The sequence below is a fragment of the Hipposideros armiger genome, unplaced genomic scaffold, assembly GCF_001890085.2.
Source record: "Hipposideros armiger isolate ML-2016 unplaced genomic scaffold, ASM189008v1 scaffold_335, whole genome shotgun sequence".
NCBI classification, from domain to species: Eukaryota; Metazoa; Chordata; class Mammalia; order Chiroptera; family Hipposideridae; genus Hipposideros; species Hipposideros armiger.
In genome coordinates, this window is record NW_017731685.1 from 392,275 (window position 1) to 411,067 (window position 18,793).

Sequence of the window (18,793 nt, forward strand, 5' to 3'; positions counted from 1 at the left end):
TTTTCTTGACGGGGCAAGCTTGTTCCAGTTTACTACAACCTCCTCCTGTCCTTTAGACACCGAAGCAGAGAGTCAGTTGCTACTTATCATCAGGTTTGCCTGGATATGTTTTGACATTCATTTCAACCCTAAAAGCATTTGAGTTTTGCATCCATTTGAAACACATTTCAGCCACACCATACAGTGTTGTATTCCTGGACTTCACTGGTCCCACTGCTGTACTTCTGTGCCTTTCCTGAGGCCATGTTCATGTCTTATGTTGTCATCATTGTTGTGGTTGCCAGCACAAACACACCCACACACCCGCAGAGCCTCTTTGATTCAGGAAACAATAATCACTTCTCTGCACTCCCATGGGAGTCCTCTATTCAGACTGCTTGCGTAGTAACACCAACACTTTATTGTAGTTGATTATTTAAATAACATTTTTTCCCAGCTTGATTGTGAGTCTGTTAGAAAAAGAGATTATGGCTTGTCTTTCTTTACTCAGCATCTTATGTGTTCAACAGACATTATCAAATAAGTAAAGAGTTTGGTAAGCAAGAGATTTTAGCGTAGTTTGGCTATCCTGTAATAAATGGCCGTTCTGGTGGTTACCACATAGCTTCGCATGGTAACCTAAATGTATTTTGAAGGAAGAGATTAACCAGTCCAAGTTGACCTTGAATTTATTTCTAAATGCATGAAAATGGTATCCCCGTCAGAGTCAGTTGTCAAACGCAGTGACTCTTACTAGATAACTACTGGCCTTGGACCACTTCTAAAATGCAAGGCTGCAAAGAAAACATATTGATTTTTCTCTGACTTTTCTGTAGCATCCTTTTATCCTCTCCTTATTCCAGCTGGAATTTAGCTACTTTCCAGTGTATAATGTATTCTTATTTTCTTTCTGTGATGTGATGATGAGTAAGTTATGTATTGGAGTGTGTTTAACAAAGAAGCAGTTATTTACTGGTATATGCTCTGCTGGTTGGAGAGAAATCTGTTTAATTCAAAGATAGTAGGGATATTAGCAGCTCACATGTTCTGGGTAAAACTGCAAAGGAAAATGATATATAGTTGATGAAATGTAGGTTGAAATAGTTACAACTGTTGATCATATATGTTTATCTTTAGATCTTTGGCTCAGTCTTCACTCGAAGAGGGCAGAGTAATTGTAGATGGTTTGCTAGACTGGAAAGAGCACCTGGCTTTGCAGAAAAACAGACCTGGATTTATATTCAATTCATCAACACAGTGAAGTCACTTAGCAGTTACTTCAGGCAAATTACTTAACCTCTTCCTATTATCACACTGATAGGTCTCAGGGTAGTTGTGATGATCACATGAATTAGTGTGTGTAAAGCTCCCAGCGCATGTAGTAGGCTCTCAAGAAACACGAGTTTCCTTTCTCTCATCTAGCCAGAGCCAGTGGGGAAGAAGGGCAGAAAAATAAATGTAATTCAGGAGTGATTCTTTCATTGTGGTCAGTATTTCTAACCTAATTACTTCTCCTTCATTGGCATTCCCTTTTCTGATATTCCCTTTCACCCCCACCTCTTGGATCAGGCTGGACTGCTTCTTGAAGTCCTGTCTGAACTTGAGTCTTGAATTATTATAGGAAGAGTTAGTGGTTTGTCAAGTAGGAGTGGAGAAGGGCCTGTGACTATATGTGTTACTAGGCACCAGTGATGGTTGTTGAGGCTGTTGATACATTTTAAATCTAAGATTCTTAGAAGTTGAGAAGTATCCCCTCTGCTCAGCTGTCACTGCTCAGATGGCTTAGGACATTATTTTCCTCCTTTTGGTGGCCCTTAATCCCAGCATCATTTGTGGAACTGGTCTAGGAAATACAGGTTTTGTAACAGGAGTTATCATTGAGTGCTTATTGTGTCAAGCACTGTCTTAACACTTCATGGGTATGAATCATTTAATATCCCCATGAGGTAGTACTATTATTAGCTCCATTTTACATATAAGGAGGATATTAGGCACAGAAAGACAAAGTGGTAAGTCCAGGAACTTCCCAGTAAGTGGTAGAACTGGGCTCTGAACCCAGTAGTTGTTATTGCCCTGTTAGGGGGAGACCCTCCATTAAAGGAAATGTTACTTTGGTTAGCCTTCCTCTCTTTACACAGCCACAAAATGAAAAGTGGAGACAGGTATTTTTGATTGTTAGTTTTTGTCCTTGCTGCTGTACAGATGTATCTCCCTCATGGAGGATGAGCTTGTCTTCATTTATGGGTGGGGTGGAAGAGTTGCATTAGAAGTACAAACAAATTAGTAACAGCCATTGGTTACGCACTTTTTTTTTTAAATGCAGAATGGGAGTGTCCAAGACATGAGATATCAATTTATCCAGGTTGTTTAATGGATTTTGAAAAATTATAGACTTCAAAAGAAATTGTGATTGTGAAAATTCAATGAAATAATATCAAGTATTTATGCCTAGTAAGCAATAATGCTAAATCATTATAACAATATTTATTATTTTATTTACTTAGAGTTTAATGTGAGCTTGGAAGAGGTTTCCTTAATTTTGTATTATGCTCTAGGTTGATCATTTTAATCCTAAAATTCTCTTCAGTTTCAGTAAAATGAAGACAATGTCTAAATATTACTGATTTTGTTTTATAAAATATGTTTATGGAGCTTACTTGAATATACAGTAGTACTTTGGATTGTGAGTAATGTAGTTTGCGAGTGTTCCGCAAGACGAGCAAACATTTCTAATACATTTTAACGTGGTAAATGAGCGATGTCTTGCAATATGAGTAGTTTGTTTCCGGAATGAATTATGCTCATGAACCAAGGTAGTACTGCATAGGAAATGTGTCAAGACCATGAAAGCTAAATAGCTAATGAATATGAAATAGGCTGTTCATAAGATGAAAATAGAAAATAGTAAACAAAATGAAAAATATTCATATTAATAATTATAAAGATGTAAATTAAAACAGTATCAAAGTATAATTTTTTATTTCCACATTAATTTTTTTTAAAGATTTTATTGGGGAGTTGGGGGAGGGGAACAGCATTGGGGAATCGGGGAAGGGGAACAGACAAGTTGCTGTCCTTTTGTTCTTCAGTCTAGTTGTGGAGGATGTCGCTTCACTGGCCCATGTTGGTATTATCATTGTGCCCTTCCCGTCTGAAGCAGATCGGTTTCTGGCCATTGGATGGCCGCTCATGGCAGCTCATGCCGGCTGCCGGCTGCTCCGCTGGCTCCAGCCTCTCACGGTAGCTCATGGCAGCCCACTGCAGCCCATGCCATTGCTGGCAACTCATGGCAGCCCAGCTCCAGGTCGAGCTGTTGTTCACAATCTTAGCTGTTGAGGACGCAGCATCACTGGCCCATGTGGGAGATCTGAACCGGGGCCCTGCTGCTCAGAGCTTATGCTCCCAAGCCAACTCTTAACCAGTGCGCCACTCGGCTGGCCCAATCCCACATTTATTTTTTTAAGTCTAATTATATAGGACAGTTACAGGAACATAAGTACACTCATGTTACTCTTGGCAATATAAATAGATAGAGTCCATTTGGAGGACAATTTGGAAATGCTTAATAGGAGCTATACTGATATTTGTATTATTTAACATAGTAGTTCTAGTCCTAGAAATATATCCACAGAAAATAATCTGTGAGACAAAGTGTTTTAAAATGTTATTAGCAATATTATCTGTAACAGTAAAAACAAACAGGAAACACCCTAAAGAATAAGATAGTATGTTAAACTAAAGGATTGTTAGGCAGCTGTGAAAAACGCATACTGTAGCAATATAGGAACATGCATATGTAATAATGTTGATTAAAAAAACCAACAAAATTGTGTATTTATCGTTGCTATAGCTATGTAAAAATGTATGTGAGAAAGGATAATTGTTGCAGGGGAATGGAAATGAACTATGCGAAATAAATTGGATTGTGAGTGTATTTTTTTTTCCCCCTTTTGAAAATTTGCACATGGTCAGTTCTTGAAATATTTGTGGAATTGAATAGTGGTATAGAAATTGTTTGTTTTCCTTGGTGAATATAAAATTAGTGCCAAAAACTACTAAAAGAATAAAGAGGTTGATTTGATTATTCTTTATAGGCATATTTATTACAAAATTATTTCAATGTCAACTTTTAAAAACAAGTTATACTTATCATAAGTAGAAGAAAATCTTGAGAATAATTTTCTTATTCCTGACAGCTTAGAAAAAGTTGTATCTATCATTAAAATTACTATGACATGAGTTATATATGTTACTATAATGTAAGCTATATATCTATATAAAATAAAATAAAAAAGGCCTTAAAGAGAAGCCAAGATTTAAATGGCAGGACTATTTGTTTTTAATATGACTTTTCTTTATTTTAGAATTGATAGATGTGACATGCACCCTGCTGCTTCTAAACCCAGATTTTACCACTGCCTGGAACGTGAGGTACGTCATTCTCATCAGTGATAAAATGAAATTGTCCAAATTTCTGAAGAAAGCCCCATGACTTGTTAGCTTTTTGAAAAATGATATATAAGCCATACATCTATGGCATCTTATACTTATTTCTTCTACCCATTCTTTGTAATATCTCCATGATAATTCTAACATAAACTTTGCTCCTTTTTGCATGTTTATATCTGTTCTCCATAAGCTTCTTTCCTGAAAGGTAAATTGTCATGTTGAATTACAGTTTACCATTTGATATTTGCTTTTATTTTCCTTCCTTTTTAGAGGTGCGAGGGCAGTCAGCATAACTTGTTGGGTAGTAAGGCGTTGGTTAGTATATATTTGAGAAGCACTGCAGTGTATAGGTTGAGCATTCAAGGTCACAGATGTTTAGTCTGTTTAGTCACTAACATTGTGACCTCTGTAGGCAAATCACCTGAAGTCTCTGGCACTCAATATTTTGGAGAGGGATCACATTTTATCGATAACTTAAGTTTTTAAATTCTGATTGTTGTAGCTGTATACACAAGATATTTTATAGAAATATTAAAATTCAGATCAGATTCATTTTTTTCTTTGAAGTTTTTTTAGTTAAACAATATATGTGGTTTTAAAACCTTCGTGGTTCCTTAGACTAGCACAAATTCTCTTAGAGGAAAGCAGGAAACAAATTATAAATAAATAAAAGTGAAGTCCTGTTGAACATTGTGAATACATTTAAAATTTTCCTATAGGAAAGAGCCATAGAGTATAGCTCTTTATCGTTAAAGAAGACTTAAACAATATTTAATTTTCTCTGTATTTTAAGCAAGGTTACATTCTGAGTTAGTGTTTTTTAATACCGACTGAATATTGTATTTAACTGATCTTTTAAAATTTAGGTAACTTCTATTGTATGTCTTTTTAAAATTGTCTTTTGAATAACGATCAGATATTTAAAGTTAAGTATAGAATGAAGTATATGACTTTAAAAATTTACATAATTTTAGATTCTGATTTTATTTTATGGAAAGCACCACAGTGGTTAGGGAATAGACTAATGATTATGAGTGGCTACTATATTCCAGAGACCGTACTACACCTTTATATGTTACTTTGTTTAATCCACATAATAATCGATAATATTTGTTCATCAAATATTTATTGATTAACTGCCATGTGCTAGGTTCTAGGCACTGGGAATAGAGCCATGAACAAAACAAAAATCCCTGTTCTTGTGGAATTTTATTTTAGTAGAGGAAGAAAAGCACATTCACAAGTAAAATACATAACAGATGAAGTGATAGCAAATCCTGTGGGGAAAGGCAGGAAAGAAAGGTGGGGAAGACCAGGAGGAGGCTGGGAAGAGTGGTATTGCTGTTCTATACAGGGGATGTTTGAGCATAAAATCAGGGATCAGGTTTTAAAACTCTGGCTGCTGTGTGGAAAGTAGACTGCAACAGTGCAGGGAGTGATTAGGAAAATAAGTGGTTGTAGTAATTTAGGTGAGCGATACTGGTGACTTGAAGTGGAGCTCGGCAGTAAAAGTAGAAGTCATAAGATTCTCACTGTATTTTATGAACTATATAAGCTTTGTATTTAATAAACTGGTTTTAAAGACACAGACAATGAATTGGATGTTAGAGAACATAGAGAGGGTCAAGCTTGACTCTAGTTTTTGGTCTGAGCAACTGAAAAGATGGAGTTGCCACTTACTGAAATGGGGACATCTGGTAGAGGAGCAGATTTAGGTAGGCATTGCTGGTTGGAAGTCAAGAGTTCAGTTTGGGATATTCGGTTTGTGTCTGTTGGGTTGTCGGAAGAGTCATGACGTCTTTTGTCTTATGTTTTTCAAAGGTCATTTATTTATATAAAGAACAAAGGTCAGGGCCGGCCGAGTGGCGCGTTGGTTAAGAACTGGCTTGGGACGCCAGAAGACCCCGGTTCGGATCCCACATATGAGGGCCAGTGACATTGCCCTCCACAGCTAAATGCTGAACAACAGCTCAACCTGGAGCTGGGCTGCTGTGAGTCTCTGGCGACGGCATAGGCTGCAGCCCCTGTGGCAGTGGGTTGCCATGGGCTACCGTGTGTAGCCAGCAGCCAGCGTGAGCGGCCAATAGCCGCGGTGAGCGGCTGTCCAGAAGCCGGCGACTGATCTGCCTCTCCCGGGAAGAGCGCAATGATGGTGCCAACTTGGGCCAGTGAAGCAACGTCCTCCACAGCTAGACTGAAGAACAAAAGGACAGCAACTTGTCTGTTTCCCTTCTCCCAGTTCCCCAGCGCTGTTCCCATCCCCCGAATTCCCCAATAAAAAATCTTAAAAAAAAAAAAAAGAACAAAGATCAATCTATGATATATTGCCCATTCGATAACCTTTTGCCATCTTTCAGTGAGCTTCATAATTCCTCATTCATAGAAGGATCTGTCTTTATTTGCGAAAAACTAAACAAGGTGCTGATTTACAGCCTCATCGGAATTGAACGTTATACCACGCAAGTTTTGAAGAGAGCGAAACAAGTGGAAGTCTAATGGCTCAAGGTCAGGCGAGTATGGTGGGTGTGGCAACACATCCCATCCAAGCTCCAATAATTTTTGACAGGTGATCAAACTTGTGTGTGGTCTCGTGTTGCCGCGATGAAACACAACTCCTTTACAATTAACAAGCTCTGGACATTTCTGGATGATGGATTCGTTCAAACTGTCCAATTGCCGACAGTACACATTCGAATTGATTGTTTGGTTCCTTGGTAGGAGCTTGAAAAACACGATACCTTTAAAATCCCACCACACTGAGAGCATAACCTTCCTCTGATGAATGTCTGCTTTCGATGTCCTTTGAGGAGAATCATCACGTCGGGACCAAGACCGTTTGTGCATCACATTGTTGTAAACAATCCACTTCTCATCACCAGTTATAAGTCGTTTCAAAAAAGGATCGTTTTCCCCATGTTTAATGAGCGTATTGCAGATGTTTGTATGCGCCGTCAAATGAACTTCTTTGAGTTCATGCGGAACCCAAATATTGAGCTTGCTTACGTATCCCAGCTTTTTCAGATGGTCATGAATGCTTGAATGATGGATGTTCAGTGTTTCTGCAATCTCTGGTGTCATGTAACGTGGGTTTGGGTTTGACTTGATCAATGCCTTTATTTTGTCGTCGTCAACATCGGTGGGCCTCCCTGACCGAGGAGCGTCATTGAGATCAAAATCACCAGCACGGAATTTTGTGAACTATCGTTGGCACTGACTTTCTTGTAGAGCATTGTCACCGTCAACTTTATGCAACTTTTCACAAACTTGCCGCGTGTTCTTCCCTTTTTGGAAGTAAAAGAGTAAAATATGGCAAAAATGCACAGTTTGGTCTTCCATCTTTAACTTGTAAAATCTCCAAAACTCAACCAAATCGTTCAATTTTTTTTATAATGAAGCTAGAACTGTCAGCTGTCAAATGACATAGCAATAACATAGTATGCGAATGGCTCTAGTACTTCCAAAAATGAACTAGTGCCATGTGTTGCAAACGTGTCATGACTTTTCCGACAACCCAATAGTTACTTGTATATGAATCTAAAGTTCTGGCGAGAGTTCTAACCCAGATAATAAACTTGGGAATCACTAGAAAATAGATGGCATTTAAAGCCATGAGATTATTTGAGATACCCAGAGGAGTGAATATAGATAGAGAAGAGAACCAGTTCAAAAAGACTGAGCACTGGGGTTTCTTGAGTTGCACAGTCCAGTATAGTAGCCACTAGCTATATGTGGCTGCTGTGCCTGTGAAATGTGACTAGTCTCAATTGAGATGTACTGTAAATGTAAACTACACATCAGATTTCACACTAAATATCCAAAAAGAGTAAAATACCTTATTAATACTTTTTATATTTATTACATGTTGAAATTATATTTTGGCTATATTGAGTTAAATATATTACTTTGTACTTGTTTTTAATGTAGGTGTTAAAAATTTTTTGATACATATATGGCTCACGTTTGTGACTCATTTCTGTTGGACAGCGCTGTTCTAGAGTTTGTGAGATGAGAAAGAATCAGCAAAGGAAACTTCTAGGACGATACTATAAACTTACAACTGAGAGCTTTCATAAGGGTAGAGGCCATGTCTTGTCTTTTTTTTTTTTCCTTTTGTTTCCCTAGCATCTAACACTATAGCTAATGGCACATAATAGATACTCTGTTCGCAGACTGGCACTGAAAATAATTAAATTCAGTGAAAAAGAAATGAGGGTAATAGAGAAGTGGGAGAGCACTTTTATTCATGTTCTCATATTTCTCATTAGAGAGAAATTGAAAATCCTTTAACAACAAAAAATTCTGACAATGTATATATGCGTACATACACACATATATATTTTAAAGGGCAATTCAGAGTGGGAAAAAGAATCTAGTTTTAAGATACATGGATCTTAGTTCTGTTTCATCAGTTAACTACCAGGTGACTTTCGGCAAAACCTTTTAACTTCTCAACAGTTTTAGTTTCCATATATGTGAAATAAAAGATTTGAATTAGGTGATTTTTTTTATTATTCTTTTGAAATTGACTTTTTGATTGTGTGGTTTGGCCTTATGAAGGGAAATTGCTCCATAAATTCTAATTTCAGTGATGTTAATAGCAGATAATCTTGAAAGTATTCTAGTAAGATTAATAAAGTTTTATGCTAGATGAGTAGAAAGGAAATCTGGATTTAAAAAAAAATCGTGGATATGTGTTCTAGTAAGTTTTAATTTGTATTATTAATAAGATTGATTGACATGTGAAGACAAAGAGTCAGGAATACATTGGGAGGAAAAATAACCAGTTTTGGAAGTAAACTGACCTAACCCTATAAGGTCTTTTGCAAATCAAAGACTCAATATTTTATGTTTAATTGTTGGTGTATTCTGCAGTAACTCTGGGAGGCATTGAGTGATTTTTGACTATTTTATAAATTGCTAAAAGATGTTATAACACATCGGTAGTTCAGTTTATAGTTGCAATCTTAGGGGAAAAAATACTAGCAAGAATAATTTTTTGAGCTGATCCCTGTGATTACAGTAAGCAATGCATATAGTTTAAAAATCCAGCTGGTTATAGAAAAAAATGACAGGTACTTTTTTTTTGCTTTGAATTTGCTTTGAAAATTGGTGAATTACTTGATGAAAAAGGTTGACTTCATAATAATGTCCTATTTTTCCATCAGTCTATGAATGTAGAGTAAGCAGGACATCTTTGAGCAACTAGACTAGCTGACAGCAAGCTCCAGTGATTCATGTCCTTTACTCATAGCCTACTGATTTAAATTGATAACTTTAGTTTATGTAGATTTGCTTTTTGGTTCTGATACTTTGAGCTTGGAGACCTTGAGCAAGTTACTGAATCTCTCCCAGCTTGTTGCTTCATCTGTAAAAATTGAGTTAATACTAGGTTGTGCCATATGAAATTGTTTTTGTAGATCAGAAACAATGAAATCCAAGCCTCCAGAACCTGGTTTCTAATACCATTCTCTAATAAAAAGAGCTGGGCTCCTTGGAGAAATGGCTGAATCTAGGGCCAGGGCAGGGAATATAGAGGATGACCCTGGAACATCTTAGAGAGTCAGAAAGTAAGGAACTGCTCAAAAAACAATATGATGGGAGTATGTCAAAGGGCTTCTAGTGGCCAAAGCTGGAAGAATTTGAGCAATAAAATATTATAGTATTGGCTTATATCCCAAAGTATAAAATGGATATCCATAAGTCCATGCTGAAAAATAAATGATTGAATGAATGTATGATGAATAAACAAACAAACAAACAAATAAATGGGAGACAATAGACTAATCTGCCATGTAGAAGAATCCCATGTAATTTATCTAGATAACCCCCTCAAGGAGATGGAGCATAACTCCCTACTTTTTAAGCGTGACTTCCTTCCAAAAAGTACAGTGGAGAAACCTGACATAACACTACCTCAACCAGGTAATCAAGGTCAACATCAACGATGACAAGTCATTCTTATATTATGTGCCCCTGACACGATGTGATGAAAATGGCACTTTACCTTTGTGATCTCTTTCTCCTCAAAACCCACAACCCTAGTCTAACCATGAGAAAAACATCATACAAAGTTACCTGATAAGTACTCTTCAAAACTGTCAAGGCCATCAAAAACAAGGTATATCTGAGGGGCCAAGAGGAGCCTAAGGAGATATAACAGCTAAATGTCATGTGATATCCTGGATGGGACCCTGGAATAGAAAAAGGACATTTGGTAAGAACTAAGGAATTCTGAATAAAATATGGACTTCCAATATTAATCTATTGATATTGGTAAATGTACCATGATAACATATTAATAATAAAGGAAACTGGGAACAGGGGCATACAGGAATTCTCGGTACTATTCTTAAAACTTTCCCATAAATTTTAAAGAATTTTAAAATAAAAAGTTTATTTTAAAAAAATGGAATATCGGCAATTTTGTATGGTTCAACATAATACATACTTACAGGATTGTTGTGGGAATTAAATTAGATAATATATGTAAATCCCTTAACACAGTGTCTGACTCAGGGGAAGTGTTCAATAAGTGGTAGTTTTTATGAGGATGACTTTTATTATCATTATTGTTATTTCAGACAGAATAACAAGATTGGGGGGGGAAAACATGGTATTTATATTTACTATGTTTCAAATACAGAGTTATTAACCAGTGGAGATTTAGCCATAGACAACATACCCATGGCCCTTGGACTCCTGCTTATCTTGGGTAGGGTGACAGCAGAGCCATAACTTAGTTTGAGATGGAGAGAAGACAGAAAAACTTTATAAAAATAATATAAACTTTGCCGAAGTATAAAAATACAGTAAGTCATATATGGAGGAATAAAACACACTACTCACCTTAATAACTCCTAGGGGCTCCCATGGGTGTATTTTAGCTTTGGCACTAGCTGATTTTCAAAACAGTGAACTAGAGTCTTCAAGAGAAAACGATGACATTTTTTTATATACTCTGTTTAAATGGTAAGTGAAATATGTATCGAAAATTTTAAAGGAGTAACTTTTATTGCTTGAAAAAGTCTGCTGTGTGAAAAACCTCATTCCTTTTACAATTTTACCTTTTATTGTTTCTTAAAACTTGCTTAGCCTATTCCCTTCTCCCACCTTGTAAAAAGTCAGCCCTCTCCAAGGCTGCATGTGTAACATGGCACACCTTACCTCCCCTGCATTCTTCTCCCCAAACATCACAGATGCCTTTTCCTTTCCTAGTGAGTTTTTCCCACATTTATTTGATGGCCCTCACTTCATTCTTTCTTACCCTGTTAGCAGTGTGCCACCTAAGGCTTTTAGGATGAATATAGCAGCACAGCTTATTTAGTATGCCTGAAAATAAAGCCTCCTCAAATTTAAGGCGGTACTCAATTTCAATAAGAAAAGTCCAAAAATAATTTTCTAAGCTAATATCAGTATGTACATGAAATAAGCAAATGTCTTCTTAATTTTCAATTTAGTTACCTTTAAAATAACACGTGACACATTTTAATTTATACATTCTTCATTTTCCTACTCACATTTCATTATACAATTTAATTCAGACTCCTCGCATGGCTTGTTCACGTCAGTGACTTTGTCATTATGAGAGCTGTTTCTTTGAGTTACCTAGCATGATTTTCCAAAGCACATCATGTCTTACTTACATGTAAGTTGTTTGAAATACACTTTTTGAATCCATGTGTGACTGGAAATTTTACCTCAAGCTAGATTCCTTCTTGAATTAGAGCAGTTGACTTTTTATTGTATCTTTAGGTTCTGTGATAGCCATAACTTAACCACTTACCACCATATTTATTTTTCAAGTGATCTTTAAAAAACTTGTTTATGACAATATCCAACACCTAAAATGCTCAATCTTGCCACCGGGAATGTTTATTAAAATTTTGCTTCCTTTTTTATGATTCTATCATGTGATCTTTTTAAGTATCCATAAATACCATTGATTGAGGTTGTTTCAGGCTAAAATATCTTCCCAAATACTATTGTATCATTCAAAATAGAGAAATTAAGAGAGCACCCCTAATTTAACAGACTTTGTAAAGATTCAGTTATAAGGTGACTTCTAAAGAAAACTTTGATGATTTCCTCTTGGTTGTAGATATATAGGGGAATATAGGTGGCAGTTGTCAATAAGGAGAGATTTAAAATTTAGTAAATGGAAATTAGGCTTTATACAATAAGTTATTTACAGTAGTGGATTTTAAACTTGAGTGTACATCACCCAGAGAGCCTGCTAAAATACATTGCTTTGGCCCACTGGAGTTTTTGATTCACTGGGTCAGGGATGAGGCCTGAGAGTCCATATTTCTCACAAGTTCCAGATAATGATGGAGTCAGGGACCCTACTTAAAGAAACACTGCTCTACAAAGTACTTAAAATTACATAGGGCAAAATTTTGCCTTCTTTTATAGCGTAGGTATCCTAACTTACTATATTAACAAAACATTACTAATTTCAGAAGAAAAAGGAGCTAGGAGTACACAAGGAATTGGCTGTTGCATTAAATATTCTTTCAATGACACAGATTTCCTGTACTTTGAAAGAAAAATAGTCAATAAAGCTGTCTGTTACAGATTGGTATCCTTTCAGATTATTTTATAGAGTGAAATTACTGACCTAAAAATTATTGTAAGATGCAAGTATTTATTATCACTGATTTAATATTTTCCATATCAAATAAAAATTTAGAAATTGTACATTGCTGTTGGAAAGAAAATGTACTGTGGTATTTAGGAATTAAGTCTCCCTAAGTAGGTGAGGTATACAAGCTGGGCTCTGGTTTTGTTGGGATTAAACTTCTCTAAAATAAATGAATAATCAGCTCTACCACAAGGAAGGATGTTTTAAGATGAATAAATACTAGCAAGTGACCTAATTTTATATTAAAATAATAAACATTGAAAAGTAATATCGAAACTTATTATCCAGAAGTTATCTGAGAAATTAAATCTAAACTCAAATTGTATTTACCTGAGAAATAGGTGGAGCACATTTGCATAACATTCTTTGTAACTGCATTGAATCTCTGAACAGTTTTAAAACAACAAAAACCTCACATTACTATTCTGTTTATGTTTCAGATATGAAAGGTGTAGTTTATCAAGAGCCATGCAGGTATTTCACCTGGTAATACATCTTTTGGAAACTTATCCTAAGTAACAGTACAAATGAAAGAAGTTATAGCACAAAGCTTTTTATTTCAGAATTATTTTAGAATAGCAAAACCTTGGAAGCAACCTAAATGTCTAACCATGTGGGAGAAAGTCATTCATTTGCAGCTTAGCTACTGAGTAAAAAGTATTTGACCACTTAAAATGTTCATTTTAGGGCTGGCCGAGTGGCTCAGTTGGTTAAGAGCTCGCTCAAGAGTTTGAGCTCTGAGCAACAGCGGTTCGAGTCCAGCCCGAGCTGAGCAGCCGCTGAGCTGCCAATAGGTAGCAGGATGGCTCAGCTAAAAAAAAAAAAAAAAAAAAAAGTTCATTTTAGAGATTACAGTATAGGACCATGAGGGTAATTCTTAAGATATAAGAGCAGAATATAAAAATACATATTAAAATATAGATGCATATGAGGACAGGTAGAATAAAAAATAAAAATAGTGATTTTGCTAGGGTAATGACTGAATGAATGATTTTTTTCCTTACACCTCAGTCATACGGTGTTATATGTGTATTTTTTTGGTAATGAACTAGACCATATCAAGTCCTACTTAGGAAGCTAGAGCAATTCTTGACTCATATTGGATCTGCCCTACAGATACTGATGTCAGGCCTTGTAAGTTTGGGAAATGAGACAAGCCAGAAAACCCCTTTGCCTTCTCCCAAATAGGTAACCAAATTCTTCATATTCCTACTCACATTTCATCAAACAGTTTAATTCAAACTCCTCATATGGTTTGTTGACATCAGTGACTTTGTCATCATGAGAGCTGTTTGTGAGTTATCTAGCACAGTTTCCCAAAAGCACATCATGTTTACTTATAACGCTTTTTGAATTTGTGTGTGACTGGAACTTTTATCTCAAGCTAGATTCCTACTTGAATATGTTAGAGCAGTTGGTTTTTTATTGTGTCTCTAGGTTATGTGATTTAGAGCTTTGGCTGATTTAGAGCTTCTGTTTCAGCTTATTTGTTATTTCAAGATTATGAGAATACATTCTTGACTGTGACATTTATGACAGTTTTGTGTGTGTGCTTTTTTTAATTCTTGGCAATTCACTTCTCAATGAAGTTATATTAATAGCCATGCAGTACGCTTGGATAGAAAGATAAAGTAATGGTTCTTTTTATTTTTCTTTTACAGAAAAGAGCTGATCCTCTCTGGTACTTTAAATCCAATTAAGGACTTACATCTGGGAAAACTGGCCTTAACTAAGTTTCCAAAGAGTCCAGAAACATGGATTCACAGGTATGGTTAATTTACACCATAGGATTCTTACTTAGGATTCACAATGGCTGGAGAAAACACAATGTGAAGCACAGTCCCATGGTTCAGAGCATGAATTCTAAAGTCACGTTACTGATATTTAAACCTAGATGCCATCACTTGCTACCTATGTCATCTTCAGAAATTATTTAACCTCTTCAGGCCTCAGTTTTTCTGATTTGTAAAATGGGAATAATAAGTACACCTATCTCAGAGTTAATAGTTGAGTTTATTTGATGTGATGCATGTAAACTCGATCACAATGTCTGGCACATATTAAATACTCAAATTTTAGCCCTTATTAACTATTTGAAGCAGTCATGGACATTGCATTTAGAAAATCAGCTATAATGAGCAACTTGGGTTTTATAACTGATTCAGGTGTGTTCCTGGTAAAGATGGTAGTGGTAATGGTTATGGTTAAAATGAACCAGATAAGGAAAATAAGGGCTGTTGATGTAATGGTGTATGGGCTGAGCTAAAAGTTGCTAAGACCACAAATGTGGAGAATATTTTTAGGTTAAAAGCCTGAGGCAGATAGCCAAAATACACGTAAGAACTCGTCTCAAAACCCTGGCTGTCCAGAAGCATCTTCCTCTTGGAATCCATGTAACCACCATATTGTGATTAAAGTGAGATGGTGTGAGCATGCTGATTGGGATCAGTGGGGAAATTCTCTGAAGAAGTCTCTTCTCAGTTTATTAATCCACTTAAAACTTTACTTAAATCCTGAGCATTTTTAGGATCTTAAAGTCAGTTCAAGGTATCTTACTATAATCTTGCCTTTGGCTAGCCTTGCAAATCAGCCCCCCCGCAAACCATATGGTCAGCTGTATTTTCTTCTGCCTTAGTAGAAATTATGATAGCCGACTTCAGAGAGGTCTGTATAGAGCTCTGGAAAGGAAGGGAGGGTGTCAGGGGAAGGGAATTATTAAATATGTGTCTATTTATTGGCTTGTCTGATATCTTATAAAGCACGCTTTTGTTATTAAGTAAAAAACTTCTATTATTTGAAAACTGACAAAATGGTTTTCCACTCAATTTCTTGTACTGTTAAGTTGGAAGTTTTGAATCTAAAAGAATGTTTTCTGGGCAGGCCGAGTGGCTCAGTTGGTTAAGAGCTCGCTCAAGAGTTTGAGTCTGAGCAACAGCGGTTCGATGCCTGGCCCGAGCTGAGCTGCCACTAAGCTGCCAATAGGTAGCAGGATGGCTCAGCTAAAAAAAAAAAAATGTTTTCTTATGAGAAAATATTTATTAAAACTAAAGACATTAAGTAATTAGAGACACTTTTTTAGTGCATTTCATTTAAATATATGCTAATAAAAATCTTAAATAGACAAGGGGAAAATCTGTGGATAGAGACATTTTAAAATCTCTTTGATGGCCTCACTAATTATATTGTATTTGTTTCCTACCAGATTCTATACTATAAAACAGAAATTTTGCTTAATGAAAGCTGTTGTAATGCATCTTGTTTGCAGACAAACACACACACACACGGTGAGGCATGCATATATAATTAAAGACATGAACTATGACTACCATTAATTATATCCTCTTCTTCTCCCCCCCCCACAAGCCACCACTACCAACACACACATCCCCAATTGCCTTTACATTTCCTGGCCAAATGGAATTTTGGAATTGTCATTTGGGAACTGAAGGCATTCTTTTTGACAAATTTTAACATTTCAGAAAGATTTTGCTTTCTTCTTAGTCCTTTCTCCCCCTCCCCGCCACCCCACCACCAATCCATGCTGCTAAAGTTAAGTATATTAAAATAATAATAATAATAATAAATAAACAAAAAGCAACCACACACACACACACACTGGGCTCATAGGTATTATTTTACATTATCTGTGAATGGAAATTAATAACAGAAAAATTCTGATTGTTTTCCTCTCTGGTTTACGTTGTTCCCTCATTGTCTTTCCTACATGCTACCTTAACAGACGATGGGTGCTACAACAGCTAATTCAGGAAACCTCCTTGCCTTCCTTTGTAACCAAAGGAAACTTGGGAACAATTCCTGCAGAAAGGACACAGCGACTAATACGAGAAGAGATGGAGGTCTGCGGTGAAGCGGCAGGGAGATACCCAAGCAACTATAATGCCTGGTCCCATCGCATCTGGGTTGTACAACACCTGGCAAAGCTAGATGTCAAGGTAGGACTGTTATTCTGTCTCCCTAGCACACTCTGTCTCTCCCTTTAAATCTTCTGGTAGTAACTCCTCCTCAGAGGAGCTTTAAAGTTAGAGGAAAGTAGAGGAACTAATGGCAGCCTGGAGAGGATCGTGACAGTGGATACCTCTAGGGAAACCCTGGCAATTGAAAAAACAAGTTTGCATTCCCCACCAGCATATTTTTGCACCCTTAACAATGCATTGGTAGAACAGGCAGGTTTAAACAGTAAGGAAGACTGAGCATAACTCATTTTGCCTTGAAACAGAAAGGGATTATGCAGCCTTGTAGGACTGAAATTTTTCTTTCTTGATAGTCTTGAGTTACATGGCGTACTGCGCTGAATCAGCTGGCTGCCTTTGCACAATTTTCTCTTGGGAGGGAACAGAAGATTTTACCCAGGTGTTCCCAAACTTGGGTGACTCTCTAACCTGAGGATCCCCAAGTCCCACCCCAGACCTACTAAACTGGAATGAGGGTAGTATTTAGAGATCAGAGTTGTTCACAAGTTTGGAGTTATTAGGATGCAGAGCCAGGTGGGAAACTGTCACAGCCTAATCCTTTCAATTTAGAAATGAGGAGATGGAAGTTTCCAGAGAATTTTAATGGCCTAGACTTAATCACAGTTGCATCGCTTATTATTCATCAGAATGAGAACCAGGTATTCCTGCGTTCCTTCTTACATACTACAGCTTTTCTGTTGTTGTTGTTGTTTTTTCTTTTCTTTTTATGGTATCAGTGCCATCAGAATCTAGGGTACTTTTCTAAAAGCTTCCCTGGCTTGAGACAACTTAAAGGGGTCAAAGTGCCTCCAGTGATGCTTTCAGATTAATGGGGAAACTATACTGTAAGTTGTGCTCACCACCCCCTTCTTTGTATGCCTCCTTTCACAGGTTCCCTCTCCTCTCTCTCTCTTGCTTAGCCAGAGGTTTCTCCAAGAGAAATAGAGTTTTCACTTCTGGGAGATTTTAAGCCAACAATTCTAGAAGAGTATCCCTTCCCTTTCAGTTTATATGACTTTGTGTTTCCGGAGGGGAAGACATGTAATGGAGTGGAAAGAGCTAAGACAGAATCACACTGACCCAGGTTCAGATTCTGGCTCTACTAGCTATGCGTGGAAAGTAAGGCTTTAATGCTTTCATCTATAAAAGGGGGCCCTACTTGCTGCCTCAGTGGATTATTGTGAGAATTACTTAAGTTAATGTGTGTAAAGTACTGGGCATCTGATAGTAGAGGCTCACTAAAATTTAGCTCCTTTTTGTGCCCCCCATAGATAGGAAGTTTACATGAAACTGGCTACCAGTTTGCTAGGTCAACTCAGTGCAATGTGTTCATGAAAAAAGACTGAAACCCTATCATTCCCAGACACCGTCCTATATACTGGGTGTGGCATAAAGACAGAGCTTGCTCTCAACCAATTGAAAATCTAGTTGAGGAAGCAGATAGCAACAGTTAGAAAGCAGTGTGACCCGTGCAGGAACCGAGGGAAGCTCAGGGTACAGTGGGAGCACAGAAACTGCTCCTCATCCAGGCTGGGCTCATTGGAAGCAGCTGTCACGGGGAGGGATGCTGTATTGTTTTGAGACTGGCGGGATGAGCACAAGTTGTCTGGTGGGTTGTGGGGGGTATGGAGGGCTTACAGCCTGTCACCTCAGCTCCACAACTTGGTAGTGTTGTGGGGGTTGGGGAGGGGCATGGAGAGAGTTGAGGATAAAAAGGAAGGCTGAGTCCAGGTGATCTGAGAAGTCTTTGGAA

General features: G+C 37.1%; 1 protein-coding gene across 2 annotated transcripts in view; it reads left to right on the forward strand.

Annotated features, from left to right (window-relative positions):
• Positions 1-18,793, forward strand: part of PTAR1 (protein prenyltransferase alpha subunit repeat containing 1) — a 40,344-nt gene that overhangs the window by 12,805 nt on the left and 8,746 nt on the right. For both annotated transcript variants that reach the window (XM_019661098.1, XM_019661097.1), the window contains 3 exons: positions 4,344-4,410; positions 14,731-14,835; positions 16,809-17,022. In XM_019661098.1, coding sequence (XP_019516643.1) covers positions 4,344-4,410; positions 14,731-14,835; positions 16,809-17,022 — 386 coding nt within the window. The remainder of the gene's footprint in view (positions 1-4,343; positions 4,411-14,730; positions 14,836-16,808; positions 17,023-18,793) is intronic.